This window comes from Puma concolor, chromosome A1 (genome assembly GCF_028749965.1).
Source record: "Puma concolor isolate L17-30 chromosome A1, mPumCon1.1.hap2, whole genome shotgun sequence".
In the NCBI taxonomy this organism is placed as follows: Eukaryota; Metazoa; Chordata; class Mammalia; order Carnivora; family Felidae; genus Puma; species Puma concolor.
The window spans coordinates 206,238,699-206,258,371 of NC_141667.1; the positions used below are offsets into that span (position 1 = coordinate 206,238,699).

At 38.5% G+C, this 19,673-nt stretch overlaps 1 protein-coding gene across 6 annotated transcripts in view; it reads left to right on the plus strand.

Annotated features, from left to right (window-relative positions):
- DIAPH3 (diaphanous related formin 3) overlaps positions 1 to 19,673 on the plus strand; it is a 508,403-nt gene that overhangs the window by 354,972 nt on the left and 133,758 nt on the right. For all 6 annotated transcript variants that reach the window (XM_086710920.1, XM_025923546.2, XM_086710913.1 and 3 more), the window contains 2 exons: positions 16,647 to 16,742; positions 17,230 to 17,289. In XM_086710920.1, the coding sequence (XP_086567046.1) occupies positions 16,647 to 16,742; positions 17,230 to 17,289 (156 nt within the window). The remainder of the gene's footprint in view (positions 1 to 16,646; positions 16,743 to 17,229; positions 17,290 to 19,673) is intronic.

A 19,673-nucleotide genomic window follows, 5' to 3' on the forward strand; every position in this document is an offset into this window, starting at 1 on the left:
TTCATAAGTTAATACAGTTGTTTTCCAGAGTTTCCTTACTGGAGGAATATTTTTTACTTCAGCCTATTGGAGAGGATAATTAATAATTCTATGACTGGACTTTGAGAATATTACAAAGTATTTAAAGAAGAGATTGTATAATAGAGTTGATGGTGACCAAAATTAGTGTGAAGAACTTGAATGTGGAAGAATGTGGCCCCGAAAAAAAGAAATCTTGCATTACTGGAGTTCACCAGTAGACATGTAACTTTTCAGATAAGTGATTGACTAGTGATTACTATTTTTCATTGGAGAGGATTTGTAAGTACTGACAGGTTATATAAGAATCCTGTTGGGATTGGGAATTTAGTCCTTTGAGATAAAGAGATTCTTGTATACATATTTGCCTTCGACAGTTTCCTCTGTTTGAATAGGGTGGTATTGGTCACTGAGATAAGAAATCCAGGAGGACGTGGAAGTTTGGGGAAAATGGTGATGAATTCCATTTTATGGGCATTACCTTTGAGATATCTGTAAAACGCCCGAGTTTCCTTGTCTGTGTGACTAGGGAGAGATGAGGGCCATTCAAGCTAATTTGCCTGAGACTTTCCCAGTTTTAGCACTGCAAGTCCTTTGTTCCAGGAAACCCCTTTAGTCACTGGCAAATATGGATTTTTGTTTGCTGTAGTTGGGTCTCAGGACTAGAGTCTGTACTGTTGATAAAACCTTGGAATTCTTAATATACAAAGCCATGGGATTTAATAAATTGCTGATGGAGAATGTGAGGAATGGTTTCAGGGTGGACTGAGGAAGAGGAGTCTGGAAAAGAGCTTGAGAAGGAATCACCATGAAGTTGTAGGGAACAAAAATTCTGGTATCATAGACCCCAGTGAATAGATCATTTCAAAGGAGAAGAGGTAGTCCACATTGTCAGATGCTGCTAAGAGGTCATATAATAAAGAGAATGACAATTGTCCCTTTGACTTCAGCTCAAAGGAGAGGGTAGAGGGTTGATAAGTGAATATGGGAAGTGAGACTGAGTTGTAAAAAGGGTGGTAACAAGAGGGGATTTGGGGTCAAGAGAGGGCAAAGCAGGTGTTTAAATTTGTTTGAATGCAGTTGAGGGAATGAGAAAGGAAGGGAGGTTGGAAATTATACTCAATAGAAGAAGGTCCTGAGTGTAGCAGGACAGAGTGCAGAGGATAAGATAACAGTGCAGATGGAGGAAATTGTCTTGGAAAGCTACATGTTCTGTCTGCTATTGTGATGGGTGGGAAGGAGGAAAGTCTGGGTCCAGGTGTAGATACATTTGTAGATTTGATGTTAGGAAGTTAAGGGTATTTTTGTCAAGTGGTTTCTATTTTATATCTGAAATAGAGGAGGTCTTCTACTGAGGAGGGGCAGTGGTTGCTTGAGAGGCTTGAAGAAAGTGTGGAAGCATTGAAACAACCCCTATCAGGGAGTGGGAGTGAGAGCCTCCTGCTGAAACATAGGAGTGTTGGATGACATTAAAAATTCAGTTGAGATTGGCAACTGTGATTATGTACTGGCCCTGATCCTGCAGTACTATTTTTCACCATGATTACTCAGCAGCTGGTATATAGTTTAAAGAAGATGGAATTTTAGGTTCATTTATGTTTTACCAGGAGTCTGAAAAAGTACACCAGTGGAGGAAGGAAGGAAGATACTGGCTGGTGAACCAGGGACAAATCAATGAACCATGGAGTATTAGCAGACAAACAAAGAATGAAGACAGTGGGGCCAGGTCATTGGAGATTTCCAGGGATAGGTGATAAGACTAGTGAGAGAGGGAGGGAGAGAGAGAGAGAGAGAGAGAGAGAGAGAGAGAGAATATAAGAAGAGCAGGAGTCAGAACAGTTTATATGAATTTAAGTTATTAATAAAATAGTTGTGGGTGGTGGCAAAGTTCAGTTATGGTTGTGAGAATGGGTAATGGACCATTAAAGAGAAAGGATTTGTCTCTGGAGATGAGGGAGTCAAGGAACTCATTTGCTCTTAGATTAGTTGTTCACATGGGGTTGAATTCATGCAGGATGATGGCAGGACTTGGCTGATAAAGGAAGACTGAATCCAATGACCAAGTCTGTCTTGAATAGAAGGCAGACTAGTGCACAATTAGGTGACACAAACCCAGAGGGATGGCAGTTGTATAACAAAATGACATGTTTCTCAAAGTGTTCTTTTACATCAAGAATTGATACTCTGATGTAGCAGTAAAGATTAGGGAGAAAACAGGTACTCCCCTTTCCCCTACCTATACTCCCACACTCGTGTAATGTGTGAGAGGATGAGCTACATCTAGTAGGAGGAAGCAGTGAAGATCATCTGCCCAGTTTCCAGGTAGAGGTGATAAGAATGTTCACTGCAGACCTTGAGATAGTAGAAAACTTGTTTATGCTAATAAATATTGAGGAAGTAAAGACCGGGAAGAACTTAAATTTGGGTCACTGGTGACCAAGAATGACAGCGGTTTAGCTGGCCTCAAGGTTTTAGCCCAACTATAGCAGTTACCCACTGAAAGGGTTGTAGGGAGAGCCCATGAAGCCACAAGCAGACTAGGCTGATTCTGGTATTTCCCGATACTCCTGGTCCTAGCGAAAGGCAGATGTCTCTGGCCTTTCTCTGTGAGGAAGGAATCTTCTGTGACCTGCATCTCGTTTATTGCCAGGTTCTGGAGAAAGTCAACAGGTTCCCAGTGACTTGGGGAGAAACCTAATCTGTGCTTGTTGGTGGAGTTACCAGCTACAAAAACCACTGTCTTTTTGTACCTTGAGGCATTTCCTAAAACACCTCTAAGTACAACTCAGCAAAGCTGAGGATCTAAGTACTTCTCAGTTATCATGCAACGCCTCTGTATAGAGAAAAGTGCATGATGGAAAGAATCTGAAAGAACTGGTTTGTACCTCCCCTGTGTTACCTACCCATTAGAAGACTTTGGGAACATTACTTCACCTCCTGGAGCTTCAGTTTCCCTGGCTTTAAACAATGGATCTGATAATAGTTCCTTTGCAGGGTTGGAGTAAGAATTAAATCAGAAAATTTAGGGAAAATGCTCCGCACAGGCATTCACTCAAAGTGATGGTTCCTCGATTATCTTGATTCATATTTAGATTCTTTTCTTTTTCTCATGCACTCTCTTCTAACTCAAACATACCTAATACCGGGTTTTATTTGGAGTCTTCTGTATTCATTTTGTCAGTTTTTTGTAGTCGAGAGGAAAATCTTCCATTGTTCTCATCAAAGAGTTTAGCACATTTTTGCCTCCAGTTTCTTTGCAATTGATAATGAGTTCATCAAAAGTTCAGTTGTTTCCCATTTTCATTTCTTTTCTGTGTTATTTGCTTTCTCCGGAAGCATGTGTCAATTCCTTTCTTCCCCAGTTTCCTCTCATTCAGAGTTGCCTATTGTCTTTGCTGACTTCCTTTCTCTGAAAAATACATGGCTGTTACTCTGAGTAGGATTTTTACATTTCTTCAGTATGTAATATTAATGCCACGCTTCTGCATCTGATTGGGGAAGGGGTGGGAAAGGAATACCAAATTTGTGCAGAATAAATCAGTATTTCTCCTTTGAAATGAAGTGAAGAAACAATACTTTGAGCCACAGATTTATATCAGAAATTAACTTAGAACTTGAATCAAGTAAACTACTCTGGGCAAAGTTGTCAGCAGTTCTTAAAGTTGGCATTTAAGAACATTCTTGGCACTCAAAATGCCGATATACAAATTTCCATTGTTTATGGTGTTATCCATAGGGTCCTTTAAAATGCATTGAAAAACTGTCTTCAGCAATCTAAGTGTGTATTTACAGGTATCAAAGAATAACCCCTGCAGTCGCCACTGGGCAGTCATAGCTGTACCTCCTACATTAAGCAATGTCATAGCACTCTGTTTTCTGTCTTGGAATATTTAACATACAGGTAGTCACACATTTTGTGTTAAAATTGCCCTTAGACTATAAGTCCCGTGAGAACAAGGGCTGGGGCTGGATTCAGTGGCTGCCACATATTCCTTAGTGCATACGTGTAGGATTGATTTGAACTGCAGATTTTATAGTTGTTTATTTCCAGCTACTTCTTGGAGAGAGTAGTTTGACTATTCTGCCAGCCCCTCAAAATCAATTCTTCTAAAACCAACTTACCACGTTCCACATAAAACCTGATTTTCATGTTCTCATTCTGGGTTCATGATACCACCAATTTCCCAGTCACCCAGGCTTGACACCTTCACACTATGCCAGCTTTAATCATGCTGAAGTACAATTTTGATTATTTCACACCTTTCAAAACCATTCTATGGCAGTTCCTCAGCCTTGAATCCCAGCTCCCTGGGCCCCTCTTCCCGACCTTTTTCCCCCCCTCTTCCACTGCACACCATATGCTGCTGTCAGCACTTGACTGTTGGGGCCCCTCTGGGCACCACTCAGCAGCCAGGTGCACTCATTGAGAGTGGCCCCTCATGGCCTCGAGTCCATTTATCCCAGCTTCTCCTGAAAGAAATTCCTGTGAAATTACTCCTGTCCCCTAGTTTCCCTTCCCCCCCCTTTTTTTTTGATTCATGGCATTGAATTAACATTTTCATTTTCTCTATCTGAAATCATTCCACTCTTTGTTCAAAACTTTATGAGAAACAAAGCCATTGAAAAATATTTTTCAAAATTTCTCATTAATATAAGAAAATATTAAAACAAGTCTCAAATGTATCCTAGTAGATTTTCAACGGGAACTAAGCACTTGCCAAGCTTAAACACTGTCACACTTATTGCTCAGAGTAAAATGACGCTCTTATGGGTAACGAGTGAAGCTTCTTCTCAAAAATAGGCATGTTATGCCATGTAATTAACCTTTTCCTGTCTGGTTTACTGTGTGATTAAAGGGTCATGGGTATTCACTGTGTGTGAGTCACATCTTGTTAAATGCCATTATCATTTCACATCTACATATATATTTAAATAGATACATTATCTTTCCCCTCACATTCTATGCTTTTACAACTGAGGGCATCTGCTCAGCATCCTAGTCCCTATGTAATACACAAGGACAATTTTGACAATGTTTTGTTTTTAACCAGAGTTAACGCTGGATTTTATATTGTGCTTTCTTTAGCAATTGTTAGAATAGGTCACTGTGAACAAGCTAATCAGAGTTGGGCGTTTGAATACTTACATGGGAGACATTTTAACAAACATTTTAATACTGGAAGGATGATTAATGCCTTTTTGAGCACCATGTGGTAGACTAATGGCTAAGCAAGAAGTCCAAAAATATCCTCTGCCTTATAGCTAATATCTCTGAGCGGTCATAGAAAGGTCTTTATCCAGTGTCCTTATTGATAAAATAAGTGATTGACTTTTTTCACTTATGTTTTGGAGATAGTCCATATGAACAATTGAAATATGCCTCCTTATTTTTTTACATCTCTGTATATGTTAACATGTGAACGTCATGGTTTATTTAGTCTGTCTCTTACTGTTATAGCTTAGACTCTCCCTTGCTGATGGGCATTTAGGTTGTTTCCAATCTCCTGTTATTATAAACAATGTTATAACGAACATCCTTGTGCACGTGCTTTTGCACACATGTGAGTTGTAAGTAGGATAATTTTCTTAGAAAATATTTCATGAAATGGGATGTGCAATTTTATTTCTGATAGAGTCTAAGTTGCATTCTAAAGAGATTGTATTAGCTTTATATTTCTACCAACAGTGTGTGGAGTGACCTATTTTCCAGCCTATACCAATTATCCTTATTTTTTATTGCTACGCTGATAAGTGAAAGATGATCTTTCACTGATGTATTTGGAATATCTTTAATTATGAATGAGTTTGAGTATTATATTCTCTGTATAAAAGCCTTGCTTATTTGGGGCGCCTGGGTGGCGCAGTCGGTTGAGCGTCCGACTTCAGCCAGGTCACGATCTCGCGGTCCGTGAGTTCGAGCCCCGCATCAGGCTCTGGGCTGATGGCTCAGAGCCTGGAGCCTGTTTCCGATTCTGTGTCTCCCTCTCTCTCTGCTCCTCCCCCGTTCATGCTCTGTCTCTCTCTGTCCCAAAAATAAATAAACGTTGAAAAAAAAAAAATTAAAAAAAAAAAAAAAGCCTTGCTTATTTATTTTTAAGATGGGTTTCCTGAACATATAATTTGCCTGTTTTTTGATGGTTTTTTTATTGATTTTTTTCCCCTGAGTCACAATGTTCATTATTTCAAGAAAATTAGTCTTAGGGAATACCTGTGTTTCAATTTTTTTTTTCAAGTTTCTCCTTTTATTGTTCATGTTGACTCTGTTCTCATTATTCTTTCCGTTTGCAGACATTTAGTGTAGTAAAATCTGTATGACATTTGGGTATTTAGATGTTTCATAAGAAGATCTTCTCATTCCAGAACTAATGAAAACTTTTACATACTGTCTGCTGTACTTTTGCAGTTTAATTTTTTAATGTTGAAATGTTTCATCTACTTGGAATTTATGTTGGTGTAAGTAACAGAGTGGAATCCAAATAAAATAATGTCACCATAGTAGTTGTTGAACATTATCTGTACTGATTTGAAATGCCACATTTATCATAAATCATGAATTAAATTTTTAAGTGTTTTTTATATGAATTTCCAAGAGCAGTATATACTACACATTATTTTCCAAGCTTATTTGACCGCAGAACTACCCTCCCTTCCCCCACCACACACACACATACTGCTTCTCACGGAACTAGCATTCTGTGGTGCACACTTTGGGAAACTCTTAATGAAGTTTTTGCTTTCTTTTGTTTTTAACATTTATTTATTTTTGAGAGAAAGAGCACAAGCAGGGGAGGCACAGAATCCAAAGCAGGCTCCAGGCTCTGAGCTGTCAGCACAGAGCCCAACACAGGGCTCTAACCCGTGAGATAATGACCTGAGCCAAAGTAGGACGATTAACTGACTGAACTACCCAGGTGTCCCTTACTGAAGTGTTTTTTGTTTTTTTGTTTTTTAAATGTGGGATGTCTATTGCATACAGCCCACCTGCTGTATTATTTTGTAATAACAAACTCATTTCTTGATTATATACGGTCACTTTTAAATCTTGTGCGTTAAGTATGTTGACATTCTGAAAATGATTGTGCCCCTTTTTTAAGTTTATTTATTTATTTTGAAGGAGACAGAGAAAGGGAGAGTGGGGGAGGGGCAGAGAAAGAGGGAGAGTCCAGCATGCTCTGCTGCATGGGCTCAATGCACAGAACTATGAGAGCAGGACCTGAGCAAAATCAAGAGTCAGATGCTCAACCAGCTGAGCCACCCAGGCGCCTGGTTCTGCCCTTTTTATTTGAAAAGAGAATTAAATGAGCACACAAGTAACTTATTTATTCTCCTGGAGTTTTGCCACTTGTTTACATTAGTTTTAAAAATGAAAGAATTCTAAAAAAGATTTCAGAAGAAGATACATGGGTTATCTTCATGAGTTTAATTAAATGACTGTGATGATGGAATCATCTTTTTTTTTTTACAACAACCTAAATTGTAAGAAATTGGGAAATTAAAAATGAATGACAATGCAATATGATTTGTTACAGTATATTTATATTACCTTTTTTGCCTAGTTTACATAATTAAAATAGAATCATGCTTTATTTGTGACATCCGATAATGGATGTATTTTTTAAATGTTTATTTATTTATATGAGGTGGGGGGCACAAGTGGGGGAGGAGCAGAGAAAGAGAGAACAGAATCTGAAGCAGTGTCCAGGCTCCAAACTTTCAGTACAGAGCCCGACATGAGGCTTGAACCCACAAACCGTGAGAAAATGACCTTAGCTGAAGTTGAATGCTTAACCGACAGAGCTACCCAGGCACCCCTGTATATTTTTTTTGAAGACCAGAGAGTTCATTTGAGAAAAATACTTTATTTTACAAATACTTCTTTAACTTTATTTCATATAAAATGTAAAATTAGATTCTAATTTGCATACAATATAATAAATAGTATAATAAACATGGTTTATTTGTTTAAATGTACCTGTAAAATATGTTTTTACTGAAGCTTTGAAAAGATAGCCTATATTTTATCCAGAGCAACTGTAAAAATGGCCCCATGGTATGTGCTCAAGAGTTACAAGATGACACAAGGTGGCTGCGACAGGACCAAGCATATTCAAAATAGCAAGAGATAAGTAGTAACATGTGATTTCAGACAGAGCTATGTCATAGCTCCAGTAGATATTCAAGATAGGAAGCAGAAGTAGAGAGGTTATAAACATATGCATCCTTTTTCTTCCTAGAAGCACTCTAGCAGATGTCCACTTAAATTTCATTGGTCAGAAATTCATTACATGGCCACCCTTAGCTTTGCTAGTAGGGGGCCTCAGAAAATAAGGTTTTAACTTTTCCAGCCTCCATAGTGGAAGCAAACAAGGAGAGGGTAGGGAATGGATATCTTGCAGTGGCCAGTCAGCAATGTGTACCATATTGGTGAGTAAGAACAGTCATCATAATATTAAAAATGGCAGTTAATATCTATTGAGGCCTTACCATGTGTGAGACACGATTGTAAGCTTTTCACATGTGTTAGCTCACTTAATCCTTAAAACAACCTTTTGTAGATGCTCTTCTCCTCCTCCTCCTAAATGAAGAGATGGGAAAGCACAAGATGGTCCTTAAGGGGCACACAGCTGGTAAGAGTAAGAGCCATGATTCAAGCCCAGCACTTTGAGTCCTTGATTTTGTTCTTAACCGTTCTATTTTAAAAGAAAAAAAAAAAACTGAAAACAGTAAAAACTTCTTTATAAAAGATTTATTTTATTTTGTTTTTTAATGTTTATTTGCTTTTGAGAGAGAGACAGACAGAGCACAAGTAGGGGAGGGGCAGAGAGAGAGGGAGACACAGAATCTGAAGCAGGCTCCAGGCTCTGACCTATCAGCACAGAGCCTGATGCAAGGCTCGAACTCACAAGCCGCGAGATGATGACCTGAGCCGGTCGGATGCTCAACTGACGGAGCCACCCAGGATCCCTTTATAAAAGATTTTAATTTTTTTCCTTCTAAGTTATAACAGGAAATGTGTTGAATTCAAATTGTGCAAATAATGAAGAATAGTGGAGAAAAAATATATTAAAATATTGAGGGTTTTTTTTAATGTTTATTTATTTATTTTGAGAGGGGGAGGAGCAGGGAAGGGGCAGAGAGAGAGGTGTGGAGAGAGAATCCCAAGCAGGCTCTGTGCTGTCAGCACACAGACCAATGGGGGGCTCGATCCCACGAACTGTGAGATCATGACCTGAGCCAAAACTAAGAGTTCGATGCTCAATGACTGAGCCACCCAGGCATCCCTAAAATCTTGGGTTTTTTTAATAAAAATTCTACTTATGGTTGAACCACTTAACTACAGTATAAAAGAGAACTGTTCTAATTATCATTTTATCAGTTAAATCCCAATGAAAATTGGCTTTCTAACTCCCTTGACTCAAATTTTCACTTTCACAACTAGATTAAGACAAGTTCAAAGACTTTAAGTTATTCCTGTCTTTTTGCTGTCTGGTTTAAGTCATATTTTGAGCTTTGTTCTAGGTTAAAGACTGAACTGGGTTACCAAGTAAAGCAGATACAATCTGGTTCCCAGAAGGTCTATAACCAGCAGCATAGAAAAATAATTCATGGAATTTTGTAAGGGCAACTGTCACTGTTTCTTTTAGAAGGAGTTGGGTTAAACTATGAGCCTATGAATTTTGTGCATCAGCGGCACACTTTTCAACAATTCTTTGGAGAGACTGAGCTTTTCTTCCGTAGCCCCGCTCCCAGTTCCGTTATATCTCTTCCTGCCGCTGAAGCCCTATAAAATGTGGTGAGTTACAGAAGATGTGTAGGGGACAATGGGGTAAAAACGGGAGCTCTCAAAGTGCATGCAGAGTAAACACAATGGGAAATGGTCACAGGCTGTGAACGCTCATTTCTTCCTACATTCCCTTTACACATTACTTTGCCTTGTGGCTTATCCTCAGAGCTCATGTCACTGCACGCTCTCTTCCTAAGAGATCACGCACTCTGCCATTTCAACAACTAGCACACCACAGATCAACTGACATTAAGCCCTTACTCTGTGCCAGGCACTCTCTTTTGTGCCTGGACATGATGTATCTCTTTTAATCCTCCAATAACCTTTGTGAAGCAGGTACTATTATTATTTCCACACGAAAGTTAAGAGAAAAAAAAATGAGGGTTAGTAGAGTTAAGTAATTTGCCCAGAGTCACACAGATGGCTAATTGGAAAGCCAGTGTTTCAATCCAAGTTGTTTGAATTCAAAACTTGTGTTCTCTACCTTTTCACTATGCTCTTTCCTATAGCTTCAAGTACAACCACTGTGTTTCTAAGTTAAAACTATTAGGGTAACCAGTTCTGCCTCTAGTGTTAAAGCTAAGGCACCATCAGCCTCCTGAACACCTTGAATCACTTGCAGTTGGACATCTCATGAACACCTCAACATATCCAAAAATGAATGCCTCTCTAGGCTCAGCCCCATTCCACCACCAGGCAAGCATGAGTCATTACTTGGGGAATATTATTGATCCATAGCTAGCTAGCTAGTTAGCCAAGCTAGATACCTGGAAATTAACCTCAACTTTATTTTTTTTTTCAACTTTATTTTTTAATACTTCCGTCCAGGCTGACCAAGATTGTTCTGTTCTTCCTTTCTCTTTTGCATTTTCAACACTTCCATTCCTTCCTTGGGCCCTGTGATCACGTTTGCCTAGACTGAAATCCTCAAACCTTGCCTTCCATGTTATCCCTCCTCATAGTGATCTTTCTAAAATGGGAATTTGACCATGTTAGGTCCTAGGTTAAAATAATGATGGCTCCTTTAAAGGCAAACCCCAAATTCCTGGGCCTATTTCAGTGCGTGGGGAGCTGTCCCCTCCCTGTGCCCTCAGCACCTCTCAGTACTGCCCCTCGGGGACCCTGCTCTCCACTCCCATGGACATCTGAGCCCGCCAAGTGTTTCTGGACCCTCCAGAACCTCTGCCTGTTCTTTGAGCTCGAGCAGGGACTTCCGCCTTCGGAAAGCCATGGCAGACCTAAAACTCTTTAAGTCTTGGGTATCCAGGGGGCCTTCTCTGACTGCTGTTCTTTCTTCCTGCGCCCCACACCAAGTGTCCCTCCTGGGCTGGAGATCTCCATCACGGTGCTCATGATGTTGTGTTATTCCATTTGTTACCTCTCCTCCTCCCCTTCTCAGAGGAAAGCACAGTTAGGCCAAAAATCACCTTCCTTCATCTCCACCTCCCTGGTCATCTTTTCCTGTCATGAAATCTTTTGTTGCTGGCGTTACTTTATATACATCAACATAATGTCTGCACATTCCTAAATGAAATATGTTAAGCTTATAGCGTATTTTCCCTCTTCTCTACTGCCTTCCACTTCTCAGAGGTAACCACTTTTAATTCTTAGGATTTTTTTTTTTTCCTGGTATTTATTTACCTCTTCTCTATTTCTAGATAATATGCTTAGACTACTGCTAATTTGTTTTAGGCATTAACGAGTTCCTGATCAGTGATGATTTAGTTTCCTTTTGCTTTCTGCCGACCTTGTACCCTTTTCCTCTACCCCTGACGCCCTCACATTACAACTGTATCATACCTGATAGTCCAAGAATAACCAGTGTTTATAATGGCGCAGCTGTGGAAATACTCCTTATTCCTCCAGTTAGTATTCCATGATTGTTTCCCGTTGGGCAACAGTGTTATTTCTAGATTTATACTTTTTTTTTTCTTAATTTGCTTAGTACTTGGGTATATCTGTCACTGTTTTATCCAGACTCTCAGACACGTCTGTTTAATCAGCAGCAGTCATTTTTGCAAATGGTTCAACACAGCAGATTTGCTTTTAGTTCCTTGGCTACGGTTCTCTCCTCCATTGCTTTTTTCTCCCATGTGATCTGAATTGGCGGCTGCTCTGAGCCGGGGACACAAGTACCATCTTGAGAAATTTTTTTTTCCCACTTTGCTGTTCTGTCCCCTCCCCTTTCCTAGATCCCATGTTTGTTTGTTTGTTTTTTGTTTTTTGTTTTATCTTACTTTCTTCCCTTTTTTGCAGAGGCACGCCTTTCAGTAGTTTTTTACGAGCGAGTGGTCGGAAACTTGCGTGTTCATTTTCTATCCTCCACTTCTAGGCCATGTAACCATTTCTTCATTGGAAATACTTTCTCTTTCAGAATTTGAAATCTGTATCTTGTCTTCTGGAACTCAGTGTTGCTATTGAGAAATCCAGTTCTATTCTGATTTTATACTTTGTATGCAGCCTATATGGTTTGTTTTTAATGTTCTGGAACCTTTCAGGATTTTCTCTGCATCTGTTGTTATCTGTACTTTCAGTGTTCTGCCTTGGTTTGGGAAAAGTGAGATAAAGGACAGAACAAACTTTACCAGGTCCCTGCCTTTTCTCTTTTCTCATCTTTATAAAATGTCACTGGTTCTCAAGATGCCGCCTCTCCCGATTCAGTCCTATGCACTTCCAGAGGACCACTAGCATCTGTGAGGCAAGGATAAAGTCACCCCTGGTATTTCGGGACCTTTCTCAGAGTCTGGCCGAGAGTGCTGAGCAAGTGTCTTTTGTAATACAGAAATGATTTCCGGAAATAGTACTGAAATTTTTGTCTGAATTTGAGGCCAGAATTTCCAGCTTACTTTCAGAAGTTATCAGGAGGTCCCTGCTAGCACCTTGTACTCACACATCCAAAAGCAAACTCATTATGTTCAACATTTGTTCTCCACCAAACTCAATATTATTTGAAAATATTTCCATATTTTCTACTCCTCTAGTCATAGGCCCCAGAGACCTCAGACTGTGTGACTCCTTAGCTGCTTCCCCTCTCCTTGTCTGCACGTCCTATTGATTCTGCTTCAGAGGTAACTCATCCTTAGCTCTCCCTTCTCCATTTACCTTGACACTGTACGATTTTTTAAAATACCATTTACTAATTAAACAAGGTGATCTGTTATTCAGACGTAGCAAAGCTTTGACTATCACAGTTAGTCTATTTATTTAAAAGAGTTCACAGCAGGAAACAGGCTATAAATATTTTGAATATGAACTGACTTGTAGTTAGGGAAATTGAATTCTAGTCTACAATTAAAAAATAGCTAATGTTTGTTTCTCTTTGCAGAGGAATAATGCATTAGAGTTATGTAAATCTGAGTTATTAGGTTTGTATTAGAATCATGTAAATATAAATCATCTCAATACTTTACTATAGCTCACTTTTGTTTTTATTCATATCTTTTGCCTTTGCACCTGCTATCCTTTCTGCCAGGTATGCTATTCTGTCTCTCGTTTTGCCATGACTAACTCCTGCTTATGTGTCAGCTCGTAATTCACTAGGAAACCTTACATCTCCAGTAGTTCGTCCAGATCCCTCCCTTACTATCACACTGTTCTGCTTCTTGTGATCAGAAGACATGTCTTGTTAATTCTTGGGGCCTAGGTATTTTTAGTGCCTAATAATATCCTGGCACACAGTAGGCCCTCAGTAAGCATATGTTGAATGAATATTCTAAATGCACGTTTTAAAAATTTTATCTGTGGGGCGCCTGGGTGGCTCAGTCGGCTAAGCGTCTGACTTCAGCTCAGGTCACGATCTCACAGTTCGTGGGTTCGAGCCCCGCGTCGGGCTCTGGGCTGACAGCTCAGACACTGGAGCCTGTTTCAGATTCTGTGTCTCCCTCTCTCTCTGACCCTCCCCCGTTCATGCTCTATCTCTCTCTGTCTCAAAAATAAATAAACGTTAAAAAAATTTTTTTTTTAATTTTATTTGTGATTAACAGTATCTTTTTTAAATTTTTTTTTGTTTTTTGTTTTTTATTTTTTAATATAATTTATTGTCAAGTTGGCCAACTTACAGTGTCTACAGTGTGCTCTTGAATTTAGGGGTAGATTCCCGTGATTCATTGCTTCCATACAACAGCACCCAGTGTTCATCCCAATGAGTGCCCTCCTCAATGCCCATCATTCATTTTCCCCTCCCCCCCATGAACCCTCAGTTTGTTTTCTGTATTTAAGAGTCTCTTATGGTTTGCCTCCCTCCCTCTCTTTTTGTAACTATTTTTCCCCCTTCCCCTCCCCCATGGTATTCTGCTAAGTTTCTCAAGTTTCACATATGAGTGAAAACGTATATGATATTCTGTCTTTCTCTAACTTATTTCACTTAGCATAATACCTTCCAGTTCCATCCACATTGCTGCAAATGGCAGGATGTCATTTTTCTCCTTGCCAAGTAGTATTCCATTGTATATATAAACCACATCTTCTTTATCCATTCATCAGCTGATGGACATTTCGGCTTTCTCCATAATTTGGCTATTGTTGAAAGTGCTGCTATAAACATTGGGGTACATGTGCCCCTATGCATCAGCACTCTTATATCCCTTGGGTAAATTCCTAGCGGTGCTATTACTGGGTCATAGGGTAGTTCTATTTTTAACTTTTTGAGGAACCTCCACACTGTTTTCCAGAGTGGCTGCACCAGTTTGCATTCCCACCAACAGTGCAAGAGGATTCCTGTTTCTCCACATCCTGTTGTTTCCTGAGTTGTTAATTTTAGCCACTCTGACCGGTATGATGTGGTATCTCAATGTAGTTTTGATTTGTATTTCCCTGATGATGAGTGATGCTGAGCATTTTTCATGTGTCTGTTGACCATCTGGATGTCTTCTTTGGAAAAGTGTCTATTTATGTCTTCTGCCCATTTCTTCACTGGATTATCTGTTTTTCGGGTGTTGAGATTGATAAATTCATTATAGATTTTGGATACTAACCCTTTATCTGATATGTCATTTGCAAATATCTTTTCCCATTCCAGGGCCTACTTCTCATAGGTACTTCTGATCAGTTTCCCTTAGAAATGATGATATTCAAGAACATAGTAAAATACACTATAAAAGTTATTTAATTTATAATGTATCTAAAACAGTGCCTGAAACACAATCAAATATTGCATAAACTTGCTGTAGTGTGCTATGGAGTTCATTTATGAATTTATTCCCCTACATTTTTATATCACTTAGCAATTTATCAAGTGCTTTCTTTTGTATTATCTCATTTGATTCTCTCATTAACCCTAGAAAGGTATTCTTTCTATTACACTTGTCAGGAATGATTTTATAACTAGTCCAGTGTCTCACAGGTAGTGTGTTGAGACCTCAGACTAGAATGCGTGTCTCCTTACTTCCGTATTATATTCTTTCCATTACGCTGTGGGAGTGAAGGCCAAGAAATGCCATCAGCTCTGGGAGGCTGAAGCACAGAACTTCCATGTGGAGAGTGAAGGATGGGAGAGAGATTTGTAAAGAACCACAGCTTTAAAGTTGCCTTTAGCTAAAGAGCAGGTCATGAAGTTGGAGGATATAAGATTGGAAAAGCAATTGGAATCAAGTGTTGGGACAAGTGAAAGAGTTGGTACTTTATATTGTGGGAAGTGAGAGATACTGAAAATTTGTGACTAGGGGATTGAAGATCCTAGTTCTGCTTCAGAGCTTACTGGTGCTATATGAGATAAATTTGAATTTGGGATTAACTAGACACAATGTGACTCCTGGCAACTCATGCACTATTTTGGGTGAAAAATAATTCAGTTCTGGGGCGCCTGGGTGGTTCAGTCGGTTAAGCATCCGACTCCGGCTCAGGTCATGATCTCACAGCTTGTTGAAGGTCTGTGAGCTTCAGGGTCTGTGCTGACAGCTGAGTCTGGAACCTGCTTCGGGTTCTGTGTCTCCCTCTCTCTGCCCTCCCCCTGTTCACTCTCTGTCTCTCAAAAATAAATAAACATTAAAAAAAATTAATTCAATTCTGGACACTGAACTTGAATTTGGGATTGGGCCAGCAGTTTCTTTGAAGCTTTTCTTTTTCCCACTGCTTTTCAATAATATTTAGCTTTGACAGCTATAAATAGCTGTAAATATTACAAAATAATCTGTTCTTTGCAGAGAGAATTGACTCTATAACCACATCTTTCGGTAAATATATACAGAATATCAATTTAAACTAATCATAATGGGATGAAATATTTTAGGTATTTGAGAGCCTCTTCTGTTATTTTTCATTACAGAAGACAAACTTTTCATACATTCTGTAAAAGTTTGTAGCGATTATTCCGTGTCACCTAAGTCAGTTCTGATATGAAAACTCAGTTGTTGGGAGCATGTTCACAATAGTTAACCTGGAAATATAATTTTGTGCAATGAGTTTAGGCAGCAGAGTTCTCAATAACAACAACAAGAACATTCTCCTACACCCGGCCGATTTTAGAATAGAAGCTGGTGCTTTGAAAATAACCCATTTCTACAAGGGAAATGTGATTTATGATAACCCGCGACACAGATATGACTAGAACCGCATTCTATTTAAAGTTATTGTGCCGCCAGACTATAAAAGCAGTCCTCTGAAGTGAATCAATGGAACCCAGTCCTCTTTAGTGGACAGTAACGCAGACACTAATGAGACAGATTTCATTAAAAGATATTTGATTTATGAGAGAGTTAAAGTCCTATCTTATCTTAAAATTGCTGGTTTAGTCCTGGCATCTGATCTTTCTTCCCCCTACCATCACCATCACCAGCTTCTGTGTATGCTTTGACATTGCTATGGTAACCCCGAGGGCTGATAGAATTCCCTGCATCTCTTTTCACAGAGGGTGATGAGACAGGAGTGATGGATAGTCTGCTGGAGGCTTTGCAGTCGGGGGCTGCCTTCCGCGACCGAAGAAAAAGGACACCAAAGCCAAAAGGTGAACATTATACTTGTTTCATGTTACTTTCTAGGGAACTATCACAAAGAACAACCTTTTTTTCCCTTCCTTTTAATTCTTTTCAAGTCATGTGTCAAGCATGCAGTGCTGTGGGCAACAACTCTTCAGAAGTTCCATGAGTTTGCTTAATCCTTCCCTTGCAGTGACAAATGTCAGAGAGAGAAGCATTCCAGTTGGCCGATGTCAGTGGCACATTAACAAATCAAAGCACTGAACCTAGAAAATCTTGATTAGTGTGACAAGTCTCATCTAAAGAACCATATGCACCTTATCCCAGTGGAGTTTACAGTAGCATAATTAAATGGGAAGTAAAAGTCATAACATCATTGCTTCAAGTATTTCAGGGTATTGAAGCATTGCTTTGGGTCCCGACCTATTTCACCTTTGAAAACAGTCTAATACTGTAACACTTTTTGAGATGAACAGACCTCTATATTAATTTTCTCTCTCTCTCTCTTTTTAACAGATATTCGGCAAAGTTTCAGTCCCATGTCTCAGAGGCCTGTTCTGAAAGTTTGTAACCATGGTAATAAACCGCATTCATAAATTGCACATTCTTCTTATCTACTTTTGTCCTATTGATCTATTATTTTAATAGGCTGCTGGGAAGTTCTCACGTTTAGATACAGCTATAATAGAAATGTGTAGCTGTACTTATTTGCTATGAGATTGTATATTCATGTTTCATGCTTACATCATTGCCTTGAGGTAGTATATAGAGTTCTTTCAGATCTCAGATGAATTTTTAAAATTATTATCTGAGATTATGTCACACATTTTTGATCACTGTTGTCCAATGTATCCTTTCAAAAGCAGTATGCTCTCAAAGTAATATTTTACATAGGATTTACCTTATATCAGGATACAATTTGAAATATTGAATCTGTTACCTATTTTACTCTACCATATTTGCCAGTAAAGTCTGGAAATACTATGACTAGCATTTTGACAAAATCATTAACACAGATGAGCCTCATGTGTTATTATTGTGGAAGGATGTACCAGAATCACCAAAAAGGTGGGTTAACTTAGTCTCTGATACTTAGCTGAGATTGACTGCTTTCAAAAGTCCCTGACCAACCTCTGCACACCACCTCCATGGAGCCCTCTTCTTCTCTTCAAGGTGCCAGTTCATGTTGACTCGGTTTTACTTATGTCGGTTCTCTTTCTCTCACTGTCCCCATATTACAGGGTTCTGCTTACCTTCCATAGTCATAAGCAAGTTTATCGACTACCATTGTCATTTATACAGAGTGAGATTGTCACCAAAGTATGCCAGAGTTATAAATGGAAAAAATACTTGACAGATTTGCACTGAAGGGTTGTTTTGGGTGCAGATGAGTTAATTTCTGGAAATGTGAATGTGTGACGGAGTATAGAAATCTGTGTCAAATTTCTAGGGTAGCCTAAAAAAATTTGTGAAGTAAAAAAGAAAAAGACGAGAATGTGGGTAATTAATCTTAATAGATGGATAGATGCTTACTGCTCAAGGTAAAATGTATACAGTAGATGTTTAATAAATGAGAGGAAAGGTAATATCTACAGCAAATTTTTAAATAGGTCTTCTGAGTCTTTTCAACAGTATGTGTTTGTTACCGTTTGCCCTTTCTCTACACTAACAGTAGAAAAAGGAATTGTAGTAGTATGTCAGAGATATTCACTGTAGGTAATTAAGTAATTCCTAAATTTGGGTTTATGATTTGGAGTCATTGCGACATGGTAAATAATGGCAGAAATTCTGGAGAATAGAGCTATCCTGGGACCCTAGAGACTATTTTGTTTTGTAGATGAATAAGTGGAAACTGAGAGAAGCTGAAAACTTCCCAGGAGTACAGAGCTAGTTAGTGACATAAATATGACCAAAATGCAACTCTGATTCCCATCACATTTCTTTTTTGATTACATACGGCTACATTGGATTACTTTTTGTTAGTAATAAAATGCATAAAATAAACAATGCAGCCCGTATTGTGAATCATCCAAGACCCACGGCCAACACAATGACCATGGCATGATTATAATGGCATACATATACCCATGCTATGCTTAATTTAAAATAAGTACTTTAGGTATTATGTAGAGGAATATCATTCAAGATAATTTTATGCATTGCCTGGGGAACCTAGTCCTTTTCTTACTATTATGTCAGTAAAGTGTCCAGTCTATAAAGGCTCATCTATAATTACTTATAAATTGTGGTATTTTGGTGCATTGCATAAAAGCAGATGAACCTTGCATTTCTATCTTTATTCAAGTTGACATGTGCTATCTGAAGTTCTAAGACTATTGTGATACTTAAGCGAATAGATTATATAGCAAACCAGTGGAAATCGATGTATCACAGAGGTCGAAGTCTCTTCTAATATAAATGCAGTGGATTAAAGTCTTTTTAAAACTTATTTTCTATCAATATTTCTGTTGTGTTTTCCCTTCATATTTCTAACCACATGGGGAAAAATTCAAATGACCAGTTACTCTTTAAGAACTCTGTGTATAAAGAAGTTAGATTTACTTGACTGCATGTTGAAAAGTGTAGATTTTTTTAAGGAAAGTATCATGATTGCAGCAAGGATCATGATTATTTTTAGAAAAAGATGATATTTCAGAGTATTTTGTAATCTTGCTATTTAAGCATTCCTTTTTGTTTTGAAAATGCTAACCCTACAACTGAACTAAGTGAATGAAATGTAACTCAAACCTATTTTACTTTTTAATCTGCTTTCATATGTACTTAAAACTAATGTCTGATATTTTCTACATGCATATATAGTAATTCATATTATCTCATAACCTATTTTTAAAGATTTCTAAGATTTTATACAATTATTTTAAACTTGGCTTATATCCTTAGTAAAATAATATCTGTAAAGGTATTAATAATAATAAGTTAATGTCTGCTGAGTTATTTGG